Source organism: Aotus nancymaae, unplaced genomic scaffold (genome assembly GCF_030222135.1).
Source record: "Aotus nancymaae isolate 86718 unplaced genomic scaffold, 86718_ANA_hifiasm-v0.15.2.pri h1tg000062l, whole genome shotgun sequence".
Lineage (NCBI taxonomy): Eukaryota > Metazoa > Chordata > Mammalia > Primates > Aotidae > Aotus > Aotus nancymaae.
In genome coordinates, this window is record NW_026988476.1 from 24,750,348 (window position 1) to 24,773,085 (window position 22,738).

At 44.4% G+C, this 22,738-nt stretch overlaps 1 protein-coding gene across 2 annotated transcripts in view; it reads left to right on the plus strand.

Moving 5' to 3' along the window:
* Positions 1-22,738, plus strand: part of SAMD4A (sterile alpha motif domain containing 4A) — a 226,191-nt gene that overhangs the window by 165,504 nt on the left and 37,949 nt on the right. The window contains exons 4-6 of one of the 2 annotated variants that reach the window (XM_064365879.1): positions 4,534-4,797; positions 16,153-16,262; positions 18,728-18,814. In XM_064365879.1, coding sequence (XP_064221949.1) covers positions 4,534-4,797; positions 16,153-16,262; positions 18,728-18,814 — 461 coding nt within the window. The remainder of the gene's footprint in view (positions 1-4,533; positions 4,798-16,152; positions 16,263-18,727; positions 18,815-22,738) is intronic. The other variant, XM_064365880.1, reaches the window with a different exon arrangement.

The following is a 22,738-nucleotide window of genomic DNA, read 5'->3' on the forward strand; positions in this document are numbered from 1 at the left end:
TTAATTTATTATAAATTATTAAAAATTATGCTTTATATAATGTTTAAAGCATAAATTGCATTCAACATGTCAATTTAAGGAGAGCAGAGAAATACACAATGTGTCTTTGACAGATCTTTGTTAAAGTTTGTTAGGATAAAGCTTTGGTGTGAGACTCAAGCTTCAGTTATCTAAACTATTTGCTTGTGTGGATCACTTTTCTCCTTGACAGTGAGTATGTATTTAACCTAACAATGAACTAAGGAGATACTTGGGCCACTATCCCAAACTTTCTTCCATCCATAAACCTCATTATTTCTCAGATTAGAAGGCAGAAAAAGGTAGATACAGTTAATTTTCCTTAAAGAGTACTAAATAGTCTGAAACATCTTTTCCTGACTCTTATTTCAATAAACAAAATCAAGATGGAGTCAAAATTGGTCAAAGGAAATGGGAAAGAAATCTGAATCCCAGAATTTAAAGAAAATACTTAAATGAACAGAACCCAGAGCCAGGTATCATATTTTCCCCTTAAAAGATGCTGAAAGGGGTCTCATTAAACAAGCTAGGAGATGAAAAATCATAAGGTTAGATGAGGTCAGAGAAGCTGACTGGTCCTGACAGCATGACCAAGTTTGTAACAAGAGGATAAGAACCTCTGTACTCCCCTCTCTGTACTCCCCACCGCCCGACTGCTGTAGCAAGATGACTTCTAGCTGCTGTGTCCATATTTCAACGAGATTTACTTAACACTTGTTATTTACTTTTGATTCCTTTGAATTTAAAAATATTCCAAGAATTACAATGTCCTAATGATATATGCATGCATGCATACTGGCATACATATGTGTATATACAGACCTAAAATGTTTTATAGAGGTTTTTAAAAATGCAAGCAATTTTGGATCCATACCGTATACAATATTAAATTTCAGTTTCGATGTTTTAAGAGCAAAAAGGCACAATTTTGTTACCCTGAGTAATTTTTAGTTTGCTTTTCAATATAATGAATTCATCCTAAAATATGCTGTCCCCTCTACCCACACTAGTACGAAAGTTGCAAATGCAGTATAAATCTGAGGCCCTCAGTTCTGCTGGACTTGCCAGTTTCTAATCTACGTTGAGATTTCTTTTAAAAAGATATACTTAATTCAGCAACATTTGAATAGGACTTCTGAGTAGCTGAAGTCTGAATGAATCGTTAGCTGTGGTCTACTGCCCAGCAGACCACAGGCAAGAACATCTAGAAGCCTCTGGCTAGAGACATCCTGGGGCAGCTAGTACCATGCTGAAAAGCTTCTCAGAAGTCTGTATTTACTAATCTTCCCGCCCTACTCCTAGGAAAAAAAAAAAATTCTGCTCGAATGTCCATAACACCTTCTGTCGTCACTTCAAATGAGATCTCTTAGTTAAAACAGCGTAGGGGCTGGGGATGAAACAAGCATTCCTACTCTGCCACTGGCCCCTATTCAACTCCACAGCTGCATGCCCTATTTTCTTATCACCTCTTTCTGCACATGACATTATTTCCTCTGCCACTTTACGCCAAACAAAGTGCTCCAGCACAAGAGGTAGCACCAAAATCAGCTTTGTGGTTGCCATTGCTAGACCTGAAGATGTGTCTTCATCCCAAAGTGGCCCTGTTGCCAAGGCACCTGTCACCTGCTTGCATCCCCTTCCCACAGGAAGACAAGCCTGTACTGCCTCCCAGCCTTGGTTCTTTTTGGAGAATAGGGGCATTTACCCAGGATGACTTTTGATTGAAGTGTGGCATTCAGCCTGGCTCTAAACCCACAGTCCTGTCTGCAAATCAGAAGCTTAGTGTAAGGCATTGTGCTTGGTTGCCACAGCATGTGGGCTCCTAGGGAGATATTCCTGAATTTGGTGGCAGCTGTGGGAACCAAGGAGTATCCGTTATGTTATAGAGGCTATGAGGCCTTCATAGAAAGTCATCAAGAAAAGACCCTGGCACCTCAGGTATAATTACTTTTTCCTTACAGGCAGAGGCCAAGTTCATGTCACATCCCTTATGACTTTAGTTACACTCAGAAAAGTGTGAAGAAATGGGTTTCTATGTATAAATCCCTATAAGTCCATTAAGTTACGTAAACATTGAGCTCCAATCTCAGTAGCCAGTGAAGTCCTTGGGTAACTGACAGCTTCCCCAAGGATGCCCTTCAGTGGAGGAGATGGCATGGATTTAAAAAAATAAATAAATGGAAGGAAGCAAATTGGCTCCATGCCATAATACAATTCAACTACAATGTACATACTGTATAGTTCTCAGCAGCCATACAAAAGATGAGGACTGTCCTAGCAGTAACCACCCGTGGTCATCAATTAGTTACCTATTCAGTTGTGGCCTCTAACAAGCCCAGGTTCCACTGGCTGGTTAGAGGCCATAAGGGTTCCACTGGCTCTGAGCTGTGTGTTCCTCTTTGGCAAGGCCTGTTTCTGTGGTTTCAGACTGACTCTAATCCTGACTATGCAGAGGAACCCCCACTTCCACTTGGGGTACACCAGGCAGGCACCAGTCAAAGCATCCACCAGATATTCTGAAATGGTTGCAGAAGTACCAGAAAGCAAAGATGTCTAAGCTGGAATGTCCCAGCACTCAGGGCAGTTCTAAACAAGTCTGCCCAATTTTATATAAATACTTAGACAGGCATGAAATGGATTTTCTGGATGTCTGGCTTTTCTTCCTATTGGCTTCTCTCTTCATTTTTGCTGCTGCTTCCTTTTTATTTTTTTTCTCTGCTTTCCCCCACCTTTTTCTCTTGCTAATTCTGATCCAACCAGGTAGCAATGCATTTTCCAGGGAGCCTTTTACAATAGTTTCTTCCCTAGTCTGTTTAGTAGCAATGCAAGCCATTTCAGCCTGTTAGGGTCATATTTTTTAAACAATACTCCCTTTGGTTTTTTTTTTTAAGTTAGATGATATTCCTTTGCCTTTGATAGAATCTACCCAAATTAGGAATTTCTCAGGTTACAAATAGTAAACTCGGCAGCTCTCTTTTGTCCTCCCTTTTCATTCCTAAAGAAGTTTCTAGCCCTTCTGATTGTCCCTGCTTCACATGCAAGGCTGTCCTTCTGGCCACACAAGACCAGATGGAAAAACTGACCATAGAGGCATGAACTCCACGGCCCCCAGGCTTGGTGACTGCCAGCTGCCCGGCAGCAGCTCACCTAGCCCACTACTGCCCCAAACATACTTTCTGGAAACATCCAGCCTTTCGACTCTAGTCTTTATCTTTTGAAGCGGGGGACACAGTAATCTGCTCAGGCCTTTATGTCGGGACAGCCTCACCAGAAACGCAGTGTAACCAAAAGCAGGACCGCTCCCCATGGAGGTGTCTGCTCTGCTTACTGAAAAACACAGATTAACACCCAGAAAGAAGTGCTCGTCTAAATTTGGGAGAGCAAATGCCTCATTAGTGGGGACAGAGCCTGAGACGGAATTTAATGGCTTCCCTGAAAAATGTTTAAAAATGCATGTGGCTCAGTTCCATGTTAGTACAGCAGCAGTCAAAATAAACTGGACCTGTCAGGAACTGGTGCTGAGAGAATGTTATGAATAGGCTTATTTTGTAGAGTTGTCACTTTACACACCCAGAAAAACCAACCAAGGGTAACGTCGGCTCCCTCGGTGTTGGTTTTTGTTAAATCCCTCCCTTGAATGACTTCAATTTAATTTGGCTAGTTGTATGAGTTATGTTGCTTTTTCCTAGTTTTCTGGAAAAGAAATTAAAGACGGGGGCTGCGCAGATGTTGCCCACTGTGCAGAGGGCTGAACATGTTGGTAAAAACCATCCCCAGCTTCCTGAGAGGACCCCACCGGCTTCTGAATGAAAGCCTTGTTACCTGGAAGTGTTTGCAATACAGAGTTTGGCATTGACCTGTGAGGCCAAGGGGAAGAATTGGCCCTAGAAGAAGCAGCCCTTTCACCCATAGCTAGCTGCAGTACCCAGACCCTGAGGTCATATTAGCACTGGGGCCCTTGCTGAGCCGTACCACCCTTCAGAGGCAATAGTTCCCTGAGTCCTGGTTTGAAAGACTAGTCCACCTTCTTCTCATTCAGCCCTGCAAAGATCCCAAACAATGGCCAGCCTGCCTGCCCTTCAAGATGTCCTCCTGAACATGGGTAATGTCAGAATTTATGTTTAAAAAACAACCAACTTGTCCAGTACAGGTTCTTTTTGCTTTTGGCAGATGGCTGTCAAGCCTTGCCTGATTCTGGGGCCACTCCTATGAATCCTGATTTCTAGAGTTAGAATCGAAACCAGATCCAGACCCACAAAGGCTAAGGACCAATGTGTGGGCACTATAGGTGTGGCCTCCTTGGAGAAACCCAACCCACAGAGAGGGACAGACAGCATCCTTTTAAACCACCTGAAGAAAACGACCATGCCAGGCCTGTATTCAACCTGCTGTGACCATGGATGGATTTGTAAGACAGTTAGTGGTATCCCTCAGGGTGAAGAGGTATTGTGGGTTCTTTGGCATCCCAGGATAAAGGGGGGGGAATAACCTATTTCATTTTATTTTTTTTTCCAGTTCTCTCAGGCCAGGCACACCACAGCCCTTTGAAACGATCTGTGTCCCTTACCCCACCCATGAATGTGCCAAACCAGCCTCTAGGACATGGATGGATGTCTCATGAGGACTTACGAGCTAGAGGACCTCAGTGCCTCCCATCCGATCATGCCCCCCTGTCTCCACAAAGCAGTGTAGCCTCTTCAGGAAGTGGTGGGAGTGAACACTTAGAAGATCAGACCACTGCTCGTAACACATTCCAAGAAGAAGGTAGTGGTATGAAAGGTGAGTGACTAAATGAGAAACCACTGGGGACAGAGTCCCTCCCTTTATTGGAGTCCAGAGTGTAAAAAAAAAAGAGGTAGTCAGCAAGAGAGAAGGAGCCCACCTCTTCCTCAGGCTTACGCATTTGACCTGTCCCTTCCAGAACTCCAGGTTGACCATGGCAGAAAGGGCTCAGATTCCCCCTCCCGTGCTTCTTGCCAAAATCTGGGAAATAGGAACCAGAGTTAGAGAGGTCAACACTCTTTCTGTCTGTCTCTCTCTGTTTTTGTTTCTTGTTTTTTGTTTCTTTGCGTTGCAGTGACTTGCCGACAATTAAATGAGTCACAGCTAACGGTGATAGGATCTTCTGTTTGAAAAGCTACTGGGCTGCTGCAGCCTTCCACCTGGTTACTGTGGCCAGGACCTGTCAATAACTCAGAAAAACAAACCACGGGATTTTTTTGCCCTTTTAAATTTATCTTAATGCAGAATTGCAGTAGTGCTTCCTTTCTCTCTCCTCTTCTCGTTGATATCCAAAGAAACCTTTAAACCCTTTCCTCTGCATCTATTTAAGGGACATGAAAATACCACTGTGACTCTCTAACAGTGTTTTAATCCTGATAACAGATTTGCATACAGGTGATAAAGGCCTTTTGTGCCACATAAATAAATTCCTCCATTGCCTTGTGAATCTACCCTCTTCTAAAGATATTCATCAGGAGATAGATTTCCAAATTACTTATGATAGGTACAAAGAGGATACACGCATGCTGTATTTTTAGACTCCAGTTGTACAAGGGCTGGCAAGCCCTTAGGCAAAGATGCGCATGAGAGACACAGTAGTAACAATGTGAGATGGTGAAACAGTAACCACTCATGCTTCGGGAACTAGCATGCTGAGGGGAGGCTCTGAGAACACCCTCTTAGCTGGCGTTAATAGTCCTAAGGTTTTGCTGTTTTCTGATCTTCCCCTCGTAAACAATCAGTGTTGACATAGGAAGCTCTGTACTGATTCCCCTCCCTCTCCCTTCATGGAAGCCTGGACAGAAAGCGTGCCCATGATTGCCCAGGTGCCGGTTATAAGGGCGCACCTGGCTGGAAAATGGAGCTTGTCAACTCTGGGAATGAGGCTGACATGAAACTGCTCCCCTGGCACATTCCTTGACTCTCCCTCCTGCTTAGGCCTCTCCATCCCAGCCCCATCCCATTGATGCTTCCAGTGCTGAGTGCCCAGAGTGAGGGGATGTGTCTCGATGTTTTCCTCTGGTGCTACAAATGGGTCTTTAAAGGTATATAACAGGCAGCAAAAATCATGTGTCACTTGGGCACGACGGGGATGTGTCCTCTTTCTATTTTAGAGTTTTCAGGGAATTGTATCACACTTTTGGAGCACTAGCAAAACCCGTTTCTGAGTTTATGCTACATGGTTATGTGTTCAAGCAGCTGAGCCCCAAGTGATGCATAGTAGGTGAGGCTCAACTCTGTTCTAGGTAAGCCTGGCTTGGCATCTGGCAATGGGCATCAAAATAGCTGAAGGACCAAGGGAGGCTGAGACAGCCATTGCTTTTAACTAGCTTCTTTCCAAGTGAAGTTCAATGTCTGGACAGCAGGTTTCCAAGAAAGCCTACACTGTGGTTCTAATGAGTAACTGGGGAGGAAGCATTGACCTTTGTGTTTGAAGGGCAAGGAGGATCCTATAGAAAGTGCATTCACCAGGATAAAGATCTCGCCCATAGAGGAATGGGCGAATTTATTCTTCCTCCTTTTACTTTGTTTTCTTTCTTTCCTTTTTTTTTCCCCCCCGAGGCACTTATGTACACTTTTGGCATTCTTCCAAAGTAGGAAAGGTATGCTCCTTGGGTGCTGCCATTTTGAGGTGAGAAATAAAGATAACAGGTTTTTAAAGAGAAATGAGAGAAAAATTGAATAAATGCCCTATCCCCATTTTAGGACAAAAGCCAAAATATTGCAAAGGTTAAGGAATATACCATATCTAAGCTTATTTGATTCCTTTCTTTAGAATTGGTGAGAATGGTCACCTCAGAGCCTATTCAGTCAGAAAAACGACAGGCAAGATCTCATATCCTGGATTTTCTTTATAGGCCCAAGGGGTGTAGCCAGAAAACAGGCTATTTGATGGCTGGATGTATTTCCCTTCTGCTGACCTATTGCACTTTCCTTCTTCCAAGAACTGGATTGGGATTCCAAGTATAGTCATTAGCAAGTTAAATGGCAAAAAATGTTTGAAGGAAGAAACATTATAGATGATGAAGGATTCCATTTGTGGGGAAAGCATATTTGCAGTTTAGCTGACAGGTCAGACAGAAAAGGTGTCCACACCCAAAAACACTAGCATTCCAAAGTGTCACAGGCCAGTGTTTGTTCAACACAAATGTCCCTCCCCAGCCCTGCCGCAAGATGACACTGCTGAAGACTCTTCCGCCACCAGATATTATTCAAAATGGCTTCCTAGGAGTGCACCTAAGAAGCGGCCCTGCTCATAACCCAAGGGTTTGTCATTTGATCTCCGTATCTAAGAGCAGTTGCTGGTTTAAAGTTTCAAAGATAATTCACACTTTTAAAGAAATGAGATACAACCAGGTATGGTAGCTCACACCTGTAATCCCAACACTTTGGGAGGCTGAGGCTGGCAGATCACCTGAGGTCAGGAGTTCAAGACCAGCCTAGCCAACATGGCAAAACCCTGTCTCTACTAAAAATACAAAAATTAGTCAGGTGTGGTGGTATGCACCTGTAATCTCAGCTACTCGGGAGGCTGAAGCTGGAGAATCACTTGAACTCAGGAGACAGAGGTTGCAGTAAGCCAAGATCATGCCACTGCACTCCAACCTGGGTAACAGTGAGTGAGACTCCATCTCAAACAAAAAAAGTAAAAAATAAAAGATAAAAAGAAATGAGGTATAAGACCAAGTGAGGTGCTTTGAAAAAGAGCCAGCTGTTCCTTTTGGGCCTGCAATCTTTCTTTCCTATGCCCCAGGCCCTTTGGCAGGAGTGTCAGCTGTTTTAAAGTACTTGCTGGTCCACCTTGGGGTACCGTCATCTAATGCTATTTTTCTAATTGTTAAACATCCAGTTTAGAAGAACGACAAGAAACCTTGGTAGAATTTGGAAGAGTTCTTAAATCTGTAGGGAACGTATTTTGCCCTCACCTTGCACCTTGGGAAAAGAATAAAAAGTTACTATAGTTGATCTTGATTTAGTGTGAATTCCTCTTTCTGGCCAACAGCTGTGAGTATCTCTCTGAAACACTGTGGTATTCATCCATTCCTCCCTTTCACCTAGCTAGACTGGCCAGGTCTGGCTACACATCATCCCTTAGGAGTGTACCTCTTGGGTCAGGAGTGTAGAATAAATCTCAAGCCCAGCATTCTTGCTCTTTTCATTTTTCACGTGCATGGATCAAGCCCCCTTCCTGTCTTGGTGTTGGCATTCCTGCCAGGGACTGTCACTAAATTCTCTCCCACGTAGACCAGCTCCTGCTCTCAAAGGATTAATGACATCTGCCCACAGTGCTTTGGTTTTCCTTCTTTAGTAAATGTCCATCCTGATGGTTTCAGTAGACTTCGAAGTACAGATTAAATGTCTCTTGAGGTGGAGGTCTCACAATAATATCTCAAGCTAAAGAAAAAATGAGATCCACCATTCAACTTGAAACTAAGCCAAGAGAAATGGGAAACAACTGAAATATGAAATTTCTTCCCTTTACCCTTCCCTGTAGAGGCTACTGGTTATACCTATTTGGACTGAGGAGGCTGGTTTGCTTTCCACATCTGTTTGTCTTTGTTCGTTTCAAAAACTTCACAGTGACTCATCCCAGGGGAAAGGTTCTCGATTGTGAGTTGGTACTCAACTGTCATACTATTCTTTCCCTGGGCAACTCATGAGTGGAATGTGCTTTGTTGCGTCTTGTCTCATACAAGGTTTTCAGGTGGCCAAGAAAGAGAGAAAAGACATTTCCGTCATTTCCTAGAAAGAAAATATAGAAGTCAGTTGGCAGAAGAAGCACATTTGCCACTTACATTAGCACCATGTTCTCAAAGATGGTACATAAACCCAACACCCAAAGACTTAACAGAATGCCACAGGTATGATGAATGATGTAGCTGCATTACATGGGAGGAAAGAGAAGGGGGAAATGACTGATTCACAGGTTACTTTTGTCCTCATTCAAGTCAGTTGACTCTTTTGAGCACCTGCTGAGAGAAACTTTGGACTAACTAGTTTCTGGGAGACAGAGGTGAAGCAAATCACTATCAGATGAGCAAAAAAGGGGCACTTAATGCCAGTGTCCTGCTGTGAAAACATGCTTTCTTAAAGACTTGCCCTGGGTCAGGGCAGGCACCATGAATGGCCCTCATTCAAAGTGGAGGTAAGTTAAGGAAAGTTCCTAGAGGAGGAGAGGCCTAGTGCTGAGTTTCAGAGCTCTGTGGGTCAGCCAAATAGCAAGTGAAGGAAGGGCACTCTATGCAGAGGGAACAGCATTCAGGAAATCATGATGACAAAGGAGCTTGGCCAAGTGGATCCCATGGCTTGAATGTTAAGGGCACATGGGAAAAGGGGGTCTGGAGAGGGAAAAGCCAGACCCTGGGCCTTGCGAAGGATATTCTCTTTTATCCTAAAGCTGTTGAAGGAACTTCTCTACAGCAGAATGACCTGCTTAGGTTTATATATTAGAAATATGACCTTCAAAGCAGAATGGAAGATACGTCAAAGTGAGGAAGGGGCAGGGGATTCCAGATTTGAAGGCCAGCAGAGAGGTGGAAGATGTTTCAGTAATTGAGGGGGGAAAGAAAGTGGGATGGAGGCAAGCAGCAGTGAGAATAGAGATAAAGGAGTATTCGGGGTTCTTCATGAACTAGAGCTAAGAGAGCTTGATAACCAATTGAATAGATATGGACAGAGCAGAAATTTAGGATGACGCCCAGGTTTCTGCCTGGGACATCTGGATAAGTCACAGTGTCATCTAAGGCAAAGGGCATAGAGGAGGAGAAATAGAATGGGGGGACAGCATGGGGCCCGGTGAGTGTGGGAACTCTGGAATGTTCCAGTGGAGGTGTGCAAGCCCCTGCACGGGCCCCACGGTGCACCATGCTCTTGGCTGGCCCAGCCTTGCCAACAGCCCCGACTTCCTCTCCTCACCTACAATTTCAGTGTAATATTACACTTACCTGAAGCCAGTTTCATCAGGGGGACTTCATTCCAGATAGCTGGGTAGAAAAGGCCATAGATTTGGGCTTCTTGGAGGTGAGGAGCTCTGTGACTTTCTTGTTGTACTCGCCTGTGTGAAGAGAGGTGGAGACTGGCACTCTGTTTCTCTTGCTGTGAGCTTGAGCCTCGCCATTATGAATCAACACCAACTGAATATGCTTATGATGTGTGGCATTATGTTAGCACACAAATATAGAAGTCATTGAAACTGATGCATTATTTGTATATAGACATGATAAAAATAGAAAAGGAAACCATTGGCTCCAGGAACCTTGATGGAAACAGCAATTAAGAGTGGAGGGGCCATTGACTGTGAACATACGTTGTTTGCTTTTTCTAAGGAGGCTTTCTTTAGATGAAACAGGTAAACTTTTTCTCTCCATAGTAAAGGAAATAGATTGTCTACTCTGAAATAGCTGGTTCGGGGTTTTGAGTTGTTTTTGAAATGTAGACCTTTGAACCCGTGCCTCTCAAAGAATGAGAATAGAAAAACTATGGAGAAGTGAGATCCTCTTTAAGAAAAATGAACCTATCAAAAACTTCTGTAAGAAACGTTGCAAATACAGCAGTTCCAAGAGTCATAGAGGTCTGAGTGACGGAGTGGGAGTGGCACAGCTCCACGAGTGGCTGGGACATGCTTCAGCATGGCTGCCATTGAAACTGGTCATTATTTTCTTGATGTTGACTTTCTAGCTGCCTGCTTGAATTCATTTAACTTAAAGGAAGGCCAGCACTGAATAAATGTGCTTTATTTTTTTCCGTTTCCAAATGCCAACACATGACCCGCAGGGATGGGTGCTCATGGGTCAGGAGTTGTGCTAACTCTTCTCAGATAGGCTGAGAGACCTGATGAGACTTTTAACCTTCACTCCTTACCAAGCAGATATCTTCCTCTGAAGCTTTAAGGACTGGAAGGTACACAGAGGGCAGCTTTTGATATGGACACAGCTACTGCTTAATGACACAAAGCAGGCTGCTTTAAAACAGCACTTTGACATGTCATCTCTAACAGAAACTGCAGGGAGGTGGTTAGGCCCTCTTTGTGTCTAACACGTCAAAGTGGGTATTTTACTCCAAAATAGGCCACCTTTCACCTTCCAGGACCTTATATGCTTCCCACAAGCCTGGAGTCTCCCTGGAGGCCTCCGTGGACACTTCCTGGCATCAAGGAGCATGCTAAGGAGGATCCAGCTCCAACAAGGCCAGAGTCCAAGGCTCCTGCTCTCTCTTGCACAGAGGCTGGAGCAGAGTTGGGCAGCTTATTCTGCGCTGGCCAGAAATAAAGACAAGCTTCTGTAAACGTGATGCTGCTGCTAAACTTCTCTTCATTTTTGAAAGGAACATTTTCCTTTTCACTTCAGTAGTGAAGAGGGGGTACCTTCTTACCCCTCAGTTAGCTTTCCTCTTCTCCCCCTAGAGACCAAGGGTGCAGTCATATCTTGGAGGGCGAAAGCTTTTTTTGAGAGTAACCTGGCTTGCTGTGGTGAATGGGAGTTGATCTTCCCATGTGAGCCCTTGCATGGGAACAAGGCTGTTCATGTTTCTCTCTTCCGAGATGCCTTTCTCCCTGCCCTTCATGCTGTGTTCAGTATTGGGCTTTTCAGCAATATTGATCCCATCTTTCCCTCTTCTGGGGTTTCCTTGTTTGTGAGTCGGGTGCTGCATGGTCTGTTGATCTGACTCAAATGTGCAGCCATTTCTGCAAGCATGCATTAGAGAAAAGCAGCCCCAGTTCTAACTGGAGCCCCACTTCTGTGTGAGCTGTTGTACATACCACCCAGCCTCCCTGTGGCTGATTTATCTGAATTCTATGAAGGAAATAGAAATCAGCATGATTTAAGACTGGATCCCACTGGTAAAGACCAGCAAGCAAATATAGAACATATATAAGTTGGGTGTGGTGTAGCACTGTTATCAAGAATGACCATGAGAAGACAAATCAGTGCGGACTGCACCAAGGTCTAGAAGGAGCTTTCTGAAGGATGAAGACTGTGGGACCCACTGATGTGCACATGCATGGTGGTGCTTTGTCACAGAAACCTCCCACCTGTTGGCATTCTCTCCTTGCACTTCCCCGTGAAAGCCTGCTACTCCCAGAGCTCTACCATGGCTCTCACCCCATCCTCTTTGCCAGAGAGATTCACCCACTTCCGTGGCTAAGACAACCACCATGAGCTACTGACAAGGAACCTCGTTCTCCAGCTCAGACTTTTCTTCTAAGACCTTTACTGGTTGACTTCTCCAACTGTATAACCCAAAGGCATTGACAGCCCGCTGATCTCAAATGGAGTTCACCCTCTCTCCCCTCACCCCAAACTTGCTGTTCCCCCTGTTTTCTCTGTCTCACCAAACCTGAATCAAAGAAGTCATCTCCAGCTCCTTTGTCTCTGTCACCCCCTGCTCTTCCCTGATCTTCTAGTACTGTCAGTTTCCATCCTTTCTTTCTCCTCTGTCATGCCTCCCAGGCCATCATCAGGGTCTTCCTGGGTTCATCTTCTGGCCTCCACCGTCACCATCTGCCAGGCCAGCCTTTACATGGACAGCCATTGCCTCTCTAGCACACTCATCTGATTGTGTTCTGTTACTCAGGTTTCAGCAGTTTCTCACCACCCACAAGATGAAGCCTACTCTCTTTGTTCGGCATTGCCTATCTCAGCCATCTGACTCCCTGCCTATTTGACCCACCTTGCCTCTAGCCATTCCCCACATCCACCCATGCGTCTGCTCTACCCTGAATGCCCTCTTGACTCTGCGTGTCCTTCCTGCTTCCTGAAATGACTCCCTCACTGTGGCCATCCTAATGGAGACTCCAAGTTACTGTACTTTGAAGGTACCCCTCACTCCCTATGGCAAATCAAAAGGCTCATTGTTCTATGCTCCCCAGAACATTGCGTATACTCAACACTCGTCCTATTGCTGTTACAGTTTTTGTGTAAGTCAGCCATTCTCTCTAGATTAAAAGTTCCTTGATGGAAGGGTCATGTCTTCACAGAGCCTGGCCCCGTTAGGCATTTAATAAACGTTGAATGAGCAAATACCAGGATTCCCACATTTGGCAAAGAAGTCAGCCCAGCATATAGTAAAAGCATCTTTATCTTTCTCACACTATATAAGAGAGTGACTGTCTAGTTTGAGACCCCCAATGACATGTCCATCAGGAGCAGCCAAGGAAGTGAAACAGCTGTGTGCCAGCCAGAGGCATGCATGATTTCAGTTGCATATCAGCTTCTGCAGGAACCAGCTCTGCTGCTCCCTGCTTGTCTGTACTCTCCAACCACAGCCACAGCCCACAGCTTCACAGAATGTAAAAGGTAAATGGGAAGTTACAGTAGGTGGTTCTTAGCATTGCATCCAACAGTGTGGCATCTGGACCACGGGAAAGAATCTGAGCTTTTAGTTTGAGTCTATCCCTCGCCAACAGCTTACAGAATCCAGCATCCAAGTCATTAGAATTCCTGACTTGAGGGGAATGAAATGGTCAAGGCTTTTGCTTCTCTGGTTTGTTTCTAACAGAGTTTTGTTCTAATCCTTGGCAAGGGAAGGTGCCTCGCCACAATCTAGAAGGTGAAAGGTTAGTAGGCTGTGTTCTTAAGAACTGGGATTTCCTCTTCTTTGTTAATCAGTTCTCCTTACAGGAAGGAGTGCTTTCTGAGCACATGGCACTGAGATGGGAAGATGCTTGCTCTAAAAGCAGTGTCCATGTGTACTGTACCTGCCTCAAGAAAACAGGGCCAAAAGAAGCTTACATTGCCCAGGAATGCATCTAGAAGTAACTCTTGAGGAAGGCCTAGCTCATCATGTTTTGAAGTAGGATAGGAGCCTCTTCCAGGAAAACTACTCCCAGTGGACCCCCATTTTGACTAAATGAGTGAGGCTGGCTCTTCCATTCCTCTAACCAGGGCAATTCTAGTTGTCAAAATAGTTTTATAGAAAAGGAGCTGGCCCTGATTGAGCTGAGATTTGCACCCCACCCCATACTTTCTGACTCTTAAAACACCACGTTATCATCTTGGCTTATAAAGCACCATGTTTACAACACGATTCAATAGCTCAGGATTCTGTTCATCATCAGTGGATTTTGCGTGGTTCAGCTGTAGGGCACCCAGTGAAAGTTTGGTCCAAGAGGCTGCTCCCTTGTCTTTTGTGATGAATTGTGCCCAATAGCAGCACTGAGTTACCCAGGTTTCTCTGAACCATGATCATTGAGTTTTCTGAGCAGTGACTTGGGACTTTCAAGATGTAAATAGCAGACATGAAACCTGGTGACAGAGTGGTAACATGCCGTTGGTAACATGCCTGAGAGACAAAGGTGTAGTTAAAATCATTGCCGCTCACTCTGCAGAAGCATTAGCGTTCCTTCAGCAAAAATAAAAGCATGGTGGAAAATGGAGTCTGGTAAAATAGCTCCAGGATTGTGCAGGATGGAAGGTTCCAGACTCCTGAGCTACCATGTCCTGGACTCTTGCTCTAACTGCAGTTTGAGTTTGATGATGTAAGGGATCAGTATGATGTGTTTGAGGAAGCCTTGACTGTTGGTGGTTAATAACGGGCACAGAGGGGCTCATGCTTGTCATAGCAGAGTGAAGGGCTTTCAAGCACAGAATGGAGTGATTTCTAGCCTGAGATAACTGAGTCTGTTCTTAAGATGCCATTGTCTGTCCAATGTCAGTTCTCTGGAAATTCCCCTTCCTTGGCCTCTGCATTACTGCAAATCAAGAAGTAATCTCACCAGGCCCATCATCCCCACCTAAATCTTTGAGTTCAGGAGATTATCCCATACCCACATTCCCTAAACCTAGAGTTGGTTCACTCTGGAAGCAGGGCCTGATTTCAGAATAGTCCAGGCCTCTTTCATCAATCCCAACATTAAACATTGAAAAAGTAGAAGGTTCTCGCTTGTTTTGGAATGTGTGTGGTCAGTGCCTCAGAATAAAGTACTTAGCAGTTGGTAGACTCCTGCAGTCAACATGGTTGGTAATGGATAATACTTCAAAAAAAACAAGAACAACATTTACCCAGTGCTTTAGCATTTCCAAGTACTTTGCAGTCACTGTTTTTCAGCCACTGGTAGGCTGTTCGGTCCTTATTTTACAAGAATTGGTACATTATGGGAAAGAGCTAGGAATCAGGAGATCTGGGTTCTGGTTCCCATTTCACCACAGACTTGCTCTGTGATCTAGGCTTAACGACTAGTTCTTAAGAACACAGCCTACTAACCTTCCCTCGGGGATGAGGGAAGATGATTCTGGAAACTTTCCAAAGATCCTATCAGCTCAAAAACTCTGACTTAAAGAATATGAGCAAATACTTTCTTTTGGTTTTATTTGACAAGGTAATAGTTCTCCTGTGGATTTTCAATACAGTTACTATTTACTTTTCTTAACTTTAGAATGCCAGACTTGGGGGTTATTTCAGATGCACTTTAGAACTCCCGTTATTCTGTGGCCCAGCCAATCTTTGAGCCTTTCAAGTCCTGACATATTTTTGGTTGACGATCAAGTAAAAAGTCAAAGATGCCCTCAGGTATATATAGGGAGGCATTTTTTATGGGGAAAGATCAGTCCAATAGGAGATGGAAGACAGGCAGCCTAGGAATTAGTGACCACTATTTTCCTATCACTGTGGGAGTGGCTGAAAATTGTGTGTGAAAATCTGCATTGAATGTACAAAGGAATTATCTTGAGGATGTAGTCTGCCCCTGTAGCTCTGTCATTCTAAGCCAGCTCTTTCCAAATCAGTGATGAACGGTCCAGCTAAGGCAGTTGTTCCCTGCCATCTTTTTGGTCATGAACCCCTTTGGGAATCTTATGGAAGCTATGGATGGCCCTCTGCCCAGAAAACTGTCCATCTACTCACAAATTGGGATATAACTTTAGGGGATTTCTGAATTCCCTGAAGCTCATGGACCCCAAGTTAGTACCCCTGGTCTAAGTAGAATGAAGGAGCACACCAGTAGGAATGTCGGGGCTAGCCTGAGTCTTGTACGTCTCAGCTCAAATTAAATACATAGTAACATAAAGGTATATTTTTTTTCTTTTTTTTCTCTGACCATCACCCTCCTTCCCCTTCTCTGTTCCTACATCTCTCGTCACCTCTTCTCATTCCCTTTCATTTCTCCCCCTGTCTCTTGCATAACTTGTGCCACAGATGTTCCAGCCTGGCTAAAAAGCCTCCGCCTGCACAAATATGCCGCGCTTTTCTCCCAGATGACCTATGAGGAGATGATGGCCCTCACCGAGTGCCAGCTGGAGGCACAGGTATGTGCTTGATGCGACTGTTCCCTGAGAGGTGCCCCAGGCAGACCTGAAGTTCAAGGCCTGGACAACCTTGTTTAGATCCATACCTATGCCCACACAGTAGCTTGCCCTATCCTGGGAACTGTGGGATGCTGTGCAGCATTCCATGGTGAGTAAGGCTGGGTGGATTCTTGTCTTCAGAGTCCAGTAGGAGATGGAAGACAAGCAGAAAGCAGGAATGTGAAAGTGAGAGCAAGTGATATGAAAAGGCATAACCTCGGCACACTGGAAAGTTCCAGGTGCTAGGGAGGAATCGGTGGAATTTCCTAGGAGAAGTAATATCTGACCATGCCACAGAGAATCCACATCCCAGGGCTTGGCTTGTTTGGGAAGTGACAGATCCATTGTCTGTTGCCTAGTCCAGTTACAAACCAGCTAGCTTCTAACTGGACTGGTGAGTAGAAGCACCAGGTCATGCCTCAAACCCCCCCCAACATTTTTAAAAAGTCGTGTTCAGGCCAGTCTTCATTAAAATTGCAGTAAATTATACAAAATATTTTTTTCTTCTAACATGAAACAATCATTGAGAATGAGATTTCCACAGGTCTCAGATTTCATTTCCCTTCTGCATGTCATAAAAAGACAAAGTTTCCCCTTCCTTCTAAGGCATCTTTCCCCAATGTGGATGCCAAAGGCCAGTCAACAGAACCCCTAAAACTAAGCATGTTTCCGACCATGCTGTGCGCAAGTAAATGGATCTGACCAATGTCTTTGTTTCCCTTGTTTAAAATGCTATTTGCATATTTCACATTGGCCTCAGTTTCCTTTCAGCAATGATTTAAAAGAATTGATGGTCTGAATAGGCTAAGAATATTTCCTTTGCAGGAAGAGGAGATTGTACCATTTGGGCATGGCTGGTCTGGACGGACACCTCCCCGCAGATCGCTGGTTCCCGGTGCTTATTCGGTACCCTCAGTTAACCCCGCAGGCCTGGCGGACTCCCAGTGTAGACACACACAAAGCCCAAAGTCACTGCACATTCTCAGAGAATGAAAGGCACTCATCTCAACTTCCTAACATTTCTCCCACCTCTTTTTGGATCTTGATTGCTCCTTGACATCCCAGGGATTGATGAGAACTGTTCCTAAGAGCACTGTTGTGTGTGGGTCAGAGTTGAGGAAAAAAATTTAAGTCATCAATTGATCAACTCGAGGAAAAAAACAAATAATTGACACTGAGGGCAAAGCCAGAGGCCAGCACAAACTTTTCAGAGTAATTTAATTCACTCGAACCCAAAGTTAAGGGTAAACAGAAATACACCCCCAGTGTTTCATCTTAGAGACAGGGTTCATTTGTCATTTGAGTCTTAGTTTTTCTAGTACAGATGTTGATATTTCCATCTTTTCCTTTAAGAAGAATTCCATAGAACAGTTGCAAGAAGTCACCAGACGTTTGTGTTAGAGACCTTATTTGAGAAAGGGATGTCTAACAGGAAATTGGCAGTATCTATTATCAAAAACTATTTAACTAAATCCTTAGGCTCAGCAAAATCCACAGCTCTTACCGTGAATCCTAATCATTCACCTGAAGAGATGACTGAATTATGGATTTAAGTAACTTTCTATTCTAGTTTTCCTTAGAGAAACAAAAAGACGGGCTGCAAACTAACTAGAAATTCCCCGTGTTTTATGACAAACCATGTGGACTCTGCTGGGCTGCTCATCTTCTCAAGATGGGTAAAAACACAGGGAAGGTTTGAGAAAGCCGTGAATTTCTGTATGGGGTTGGGACCTTCAGGGAAACTGAGAGGGACTGAAATTATAAAGCCTGGAGACAAGGAAGTGTGCATGACTTAAAAATTATCTTTTAAGACTATGAAGAAATCTCATGCTGGGTAGAATAATTGACTGTTCTGCATCTTTCTCCAAGATACAGAAAGATATGAATACAGATAAAAAGCATGGTCAAAAGACACAGGCAAATGTGTCACCAGATGGAGTTAGAATTAAGAAGATGGCCAGGTATGCTGGCTCACGCCTATAATTCCAGCACTTTGGGAGGCTGAGGCAGGAAGGTTGCTTGAGCCCAGGAGTTTGAGAACAGTTTTGGTAACATTGCAAAACCCCATCTCTACTAAAAATACAAAAATTAGCCAGGTGTGGTGGCCTGTAGTCCCAGCTACTTAGGAGGCTGAGGTGGGAAAATCACCTCAGCCCAGGAGGTCAAGGGTGCAGTGAGCTGAGATGGTGCCATTGCACTCTAGCCTGAGTAACTAGAGTGAGACCCTGTCTCAAAAAATAATAATAATATTTAGTAAGAGGAGGTTTATGATGATGAATACTAATGAGAGAGATAAGTGGATATTGATGAGCCCATGAACATATAGGAACAAAGAAGATGGTAAAGGCCTCCAAGAATCTGTAAGCTGATTCTTAAAAATATGTTTTAAAATATATATATAAATATAACTTGTTATTTAATTACAGAACGTTACCAAAGGTGCAAGACATAAAATTGTCATCAGTATTCAGAAGCTCAAAGAAAGACAGAATCTCCTGAAGTCTTTGGAAAGGGTAAGTTATCAGATGAGGGAAAGTTTCCACTTTCATCATAGGAAAATGAACCAGGAAAATTCTCTGTTGGAAGCATCTTCAACAGACCTTCTCGAGCGTATCATGTGGTTTCCTTACCAAAGTCAGAGAAAACAGGAATGCTTTTGCAGTGAAACTTCCTGGTTGCACATGCTACTTGGGAACCTGATGCCACAGTGTGCTTAGTCCCTGGGCCCAGGCTGCCTTGCCTGGCTGTCCTAGAGCCCTGATGAAGTACTGTCAAATGTACCCTTTTTATGTACATTTGTGTCTCTACCTCGTATACATTTGTAGAGATCGGTGAGGTGTTCAGTTCACAATCAGAGGCTGAAATCTTGGCAAAACGATAGGGAATACACATTGTGCTTTGGTCTCACTGTCCTCCCAGGGGAGGGTCTATTTTGAGAACAGCTGCCCCCAGAGTGGTAAACCCCAGCAGGTACACTGCAGAGAGAGAGGGTCAAAGGCAATTGGCAGGCAGACATAGTTGACTCTCAAAAATAATTTCAGGCTTTCACTTAACAACAGAATGGGTCCCTGTGACTCTGATAGGAATCATCTCAAAAATACTAAATGCTGAAAAAAGTTTATTCCAACGTTAAAAGCAGTTATGAGGCTGGGCTTGGTGGCTCACATGTGTAATTCCAGCACTTTGGGAGGCCAAGGCAGGTAGATCACTTGAGATCAGGAGTTCGAGACCAGCCTGACCAACAGGGTGAAATCCTGTCTCTACTAAGAAGAAAATACAAAAAAAAAAAAAAAAAATTAGCTGGGCATGGTGGCACATGCCTGTAATCCTAGCTACTGGGGAGGCTGAGGCAGAAGAATTGCTTGAACCCAGGAGGCGGAGGTTGCAGTGAGCCAAGATCGCGCCACTGCAGTCCAACCTGGGCAAAGAAGCGAGACTCCATCTCAATAACAACAAAAAAAAAGCTGCCTACTGCCCCATTTTGTTTGCTGCCTTCACAGGTCCTCTTCTTATCTTTGTGTTTGGATGCTCCCCTGGTAACAATGTCATTTTTAGGACCTAATGACTACATGATTTCATCTAAGATCTGAAGGAGGGCAGACCCATCCCACACACGAGTGAACCAGCGTGGCCTCTGCCTCAGGGTTGGGATTATTTTGCACGGGTACTGGGAGGCAGGAGTGGTGGGTGGGAAGTTCTGTGGGTATTTGCAACCTGCAGAGCTTGAGGGGTAACCTTTTCTAGTAATCCCAGGGAGCTTTTGGATTTTGGAAGGGGACGGAGTATTGAGGAAGGTAGGGCTAAAGCAAGTTGTGTGAGCATGTAAACATTTAATGGAGTGGGAATTTTTCATCTGATGCACAAAGATGTGTGTGCGTATAATTTCATATATGCTATATAAAATTATATTTAATGCATATAATATGTATATTTATGGATATACATATATAACTTTATAAGAAACATTTCTTTTTAAACCTCTAGCCAGATAGACAGACAGAGGCTTCTCATGTGCACATCTGTGATTAAAGGCCTCTTCTTAATTAAAGTGAATTACAAATTGCAAGTGAGCTATCCAACTGGACCTGAGGTTTATTTGTTGTTGTTTTTAATTTTATACTAACTCCTTGAGCAAGCAGCTTGTCTGAGTGATTATTGCCATTTTTAAATTGAGAACGCATTCTGTTTGGGGGAACATTCAGAAGGCCAACTTACTCTTTATTTGTTAGAAAGTACAGAAAACATTTTGCGTAAGGATTTGATTGCAAGTGTTAGGGTAAAATAGTGATTTCTTGCTGGAGCAGCCTTGAGGATTCATTCATATCCTCCATCACTGAGGAAGCAGACCCACCTGGGAGACAAATTACTGTTAGCTTTATTCCCTGCAGCCTGGCAGAAGGCAGCATGGGGAACACTCTGGCAGCCAGGTAGCAAGGGTGACCCTGACATGCCATTGACGAGTTAGTGATGTTTTCTGTGTCCCACATTTTGCACCTAGAATAATATTGACTCCCCTGTTCACTGGAATGGGAAAATAAAAAAGATGCCACATGCAGAGCGAAGTGTGATGGCAGCCAGTGGTCAAGTGGAAAGAAATTGTGGGTTTATTGAGTCTGACTTCTGTGAGAGAGGAGAGCTTACGTGTGTCAGATGACTGGGTTGAGCTTGCATCAGAACACCCGAATGTTTGGACATCCTGTGTGTTGAGTGTCCCTGCATGAGCTGATGAGAGGGGATGGGAAGGAATCTCTCTCAGGCATCCACTGAGGACTCAGCCTCTGGCCCTCCTCTCTCTTCTCTGGAACCCCTACCTCTCCTGCTTTGTAAGGGAGTGGGTTGTTTGTAACCTGTTACCACTGACGGCACCAGTGGCAGACTCAAATCAGCTGTTTCTCGGGCATTTCCAGACACCGCTGGGCTGATGGTGCTGTTGGAAAAAAAGTGATCTGCCCTTGCCTGCCTCCCATATTCTTACCTCACATAGATTTCTAAGGAGATAGCTGGGGCCCCACCCAGAGTTAGTTCATAACTGATGATGGCTCTCTGAGCTCTATGTCCAGAGCTCTTTTGTTCAGTTACTAAACCCTTATTAAGCAGCTCCCTGAGACTCAATTTGCCCCATCCACTGGAGGTTAACTGTGAGTCATACATGGTTCCTGCCATGGGGAGCTGGGGACGTGCATTGGGACAGTTAGACATGGCACCGTACGATCTCACAACCCAGTCTGGTCAGTGTCATCACCACAGCAGGTGGGGGAATCCTCCTGAGGTGAAATAGACCGCTGTGCAGTGATGAGGTGGGAAGCCTTCAGAGGAGCCGGATGCGGGCTGGGAAACTCACTAGGAAACTATAGAAAGTCTTGATGGGAGCTTGAACCAAAATAAAGGCAGTGAGGATGGAGGAGGAGGATAGAGATCGTTTAGGGGGAGTCTAGTGATTGTGGTGAGGCTTGTGTTTGAGTGTCACAGCATTTGGGGACAGAAAAGATAGGAGGAGTGGGGGTGGGAAATGGAGGTCCGTTTGAAGGGCTAAGTCTGAGATGCCTGTGGGACACCCAAGTGGAAATGGCAAGTCAGTGGCCAGAAGAGCAGGTCTCAGGTCCAGGAGCCCCACAAGGTTTGAAAGGCCCAATTGTGCATCGTCTGAGTGTAACTGGTAGTAGGTACTCCCGGAAGTGCGTGTCAAGTGTCAAGAGTGTGGATAGGCCTTGAGGAGCACCAGAAGATGTGGAAGGGCTGAACATTAATACCGGCTATGCTCGCAGAAAGTCGGGAGTGTTTGAAGGAAGGAATCCCGCCAGGTGACATGGAAGTGTCACGTACAAGGGAGATATAACACTGTCCCCTGAAATTGGCCCTCAGCAAGTCACTATTCCATGATGACAAGAGTTTCAGGTGAATGGGAGGAGACAGAAACAGAAGCCCGTGAACCAGGTGGTATGAATGGATGAAGGGCCATGGGGTACAGAATTGTAGACTTCTCAAGATAGGTGGTGGAAATGGAGAATTAGAATGGCCACTGGAGCAGATGTTTTGATATTTATCTTGAGTAATGAAAACGTTTCCACATGCTTTTATTCATCATCCTTCCTTTTCAGCTCACTCTCAAACTGTGAAGCTGAGCCATTTTCTGACCCCGGGTCCCTGGCGTGGAGAAAGGAAATATCCACACACACTCACACATTCACCCCCTTCCGTTTATTACTGCTTACAGGAGGAGAACATGTTTCTCTGTAAGCCTGTGCCTTTTCTTCAAACACATCCAGATCTTGTCCTCTTGGGTTCAGATCTGAGACCCCAATTCTATCAACTACTGCAGAGAAACAGCAGATAATATTAAATGCTAAATATTTCTGGAGTAATAATGCCTTACACTAGTAAGGTGCACTGTATACTTTTTAAAAATATTTCACCCCTACTGGTGGTTTTGGCCCTTA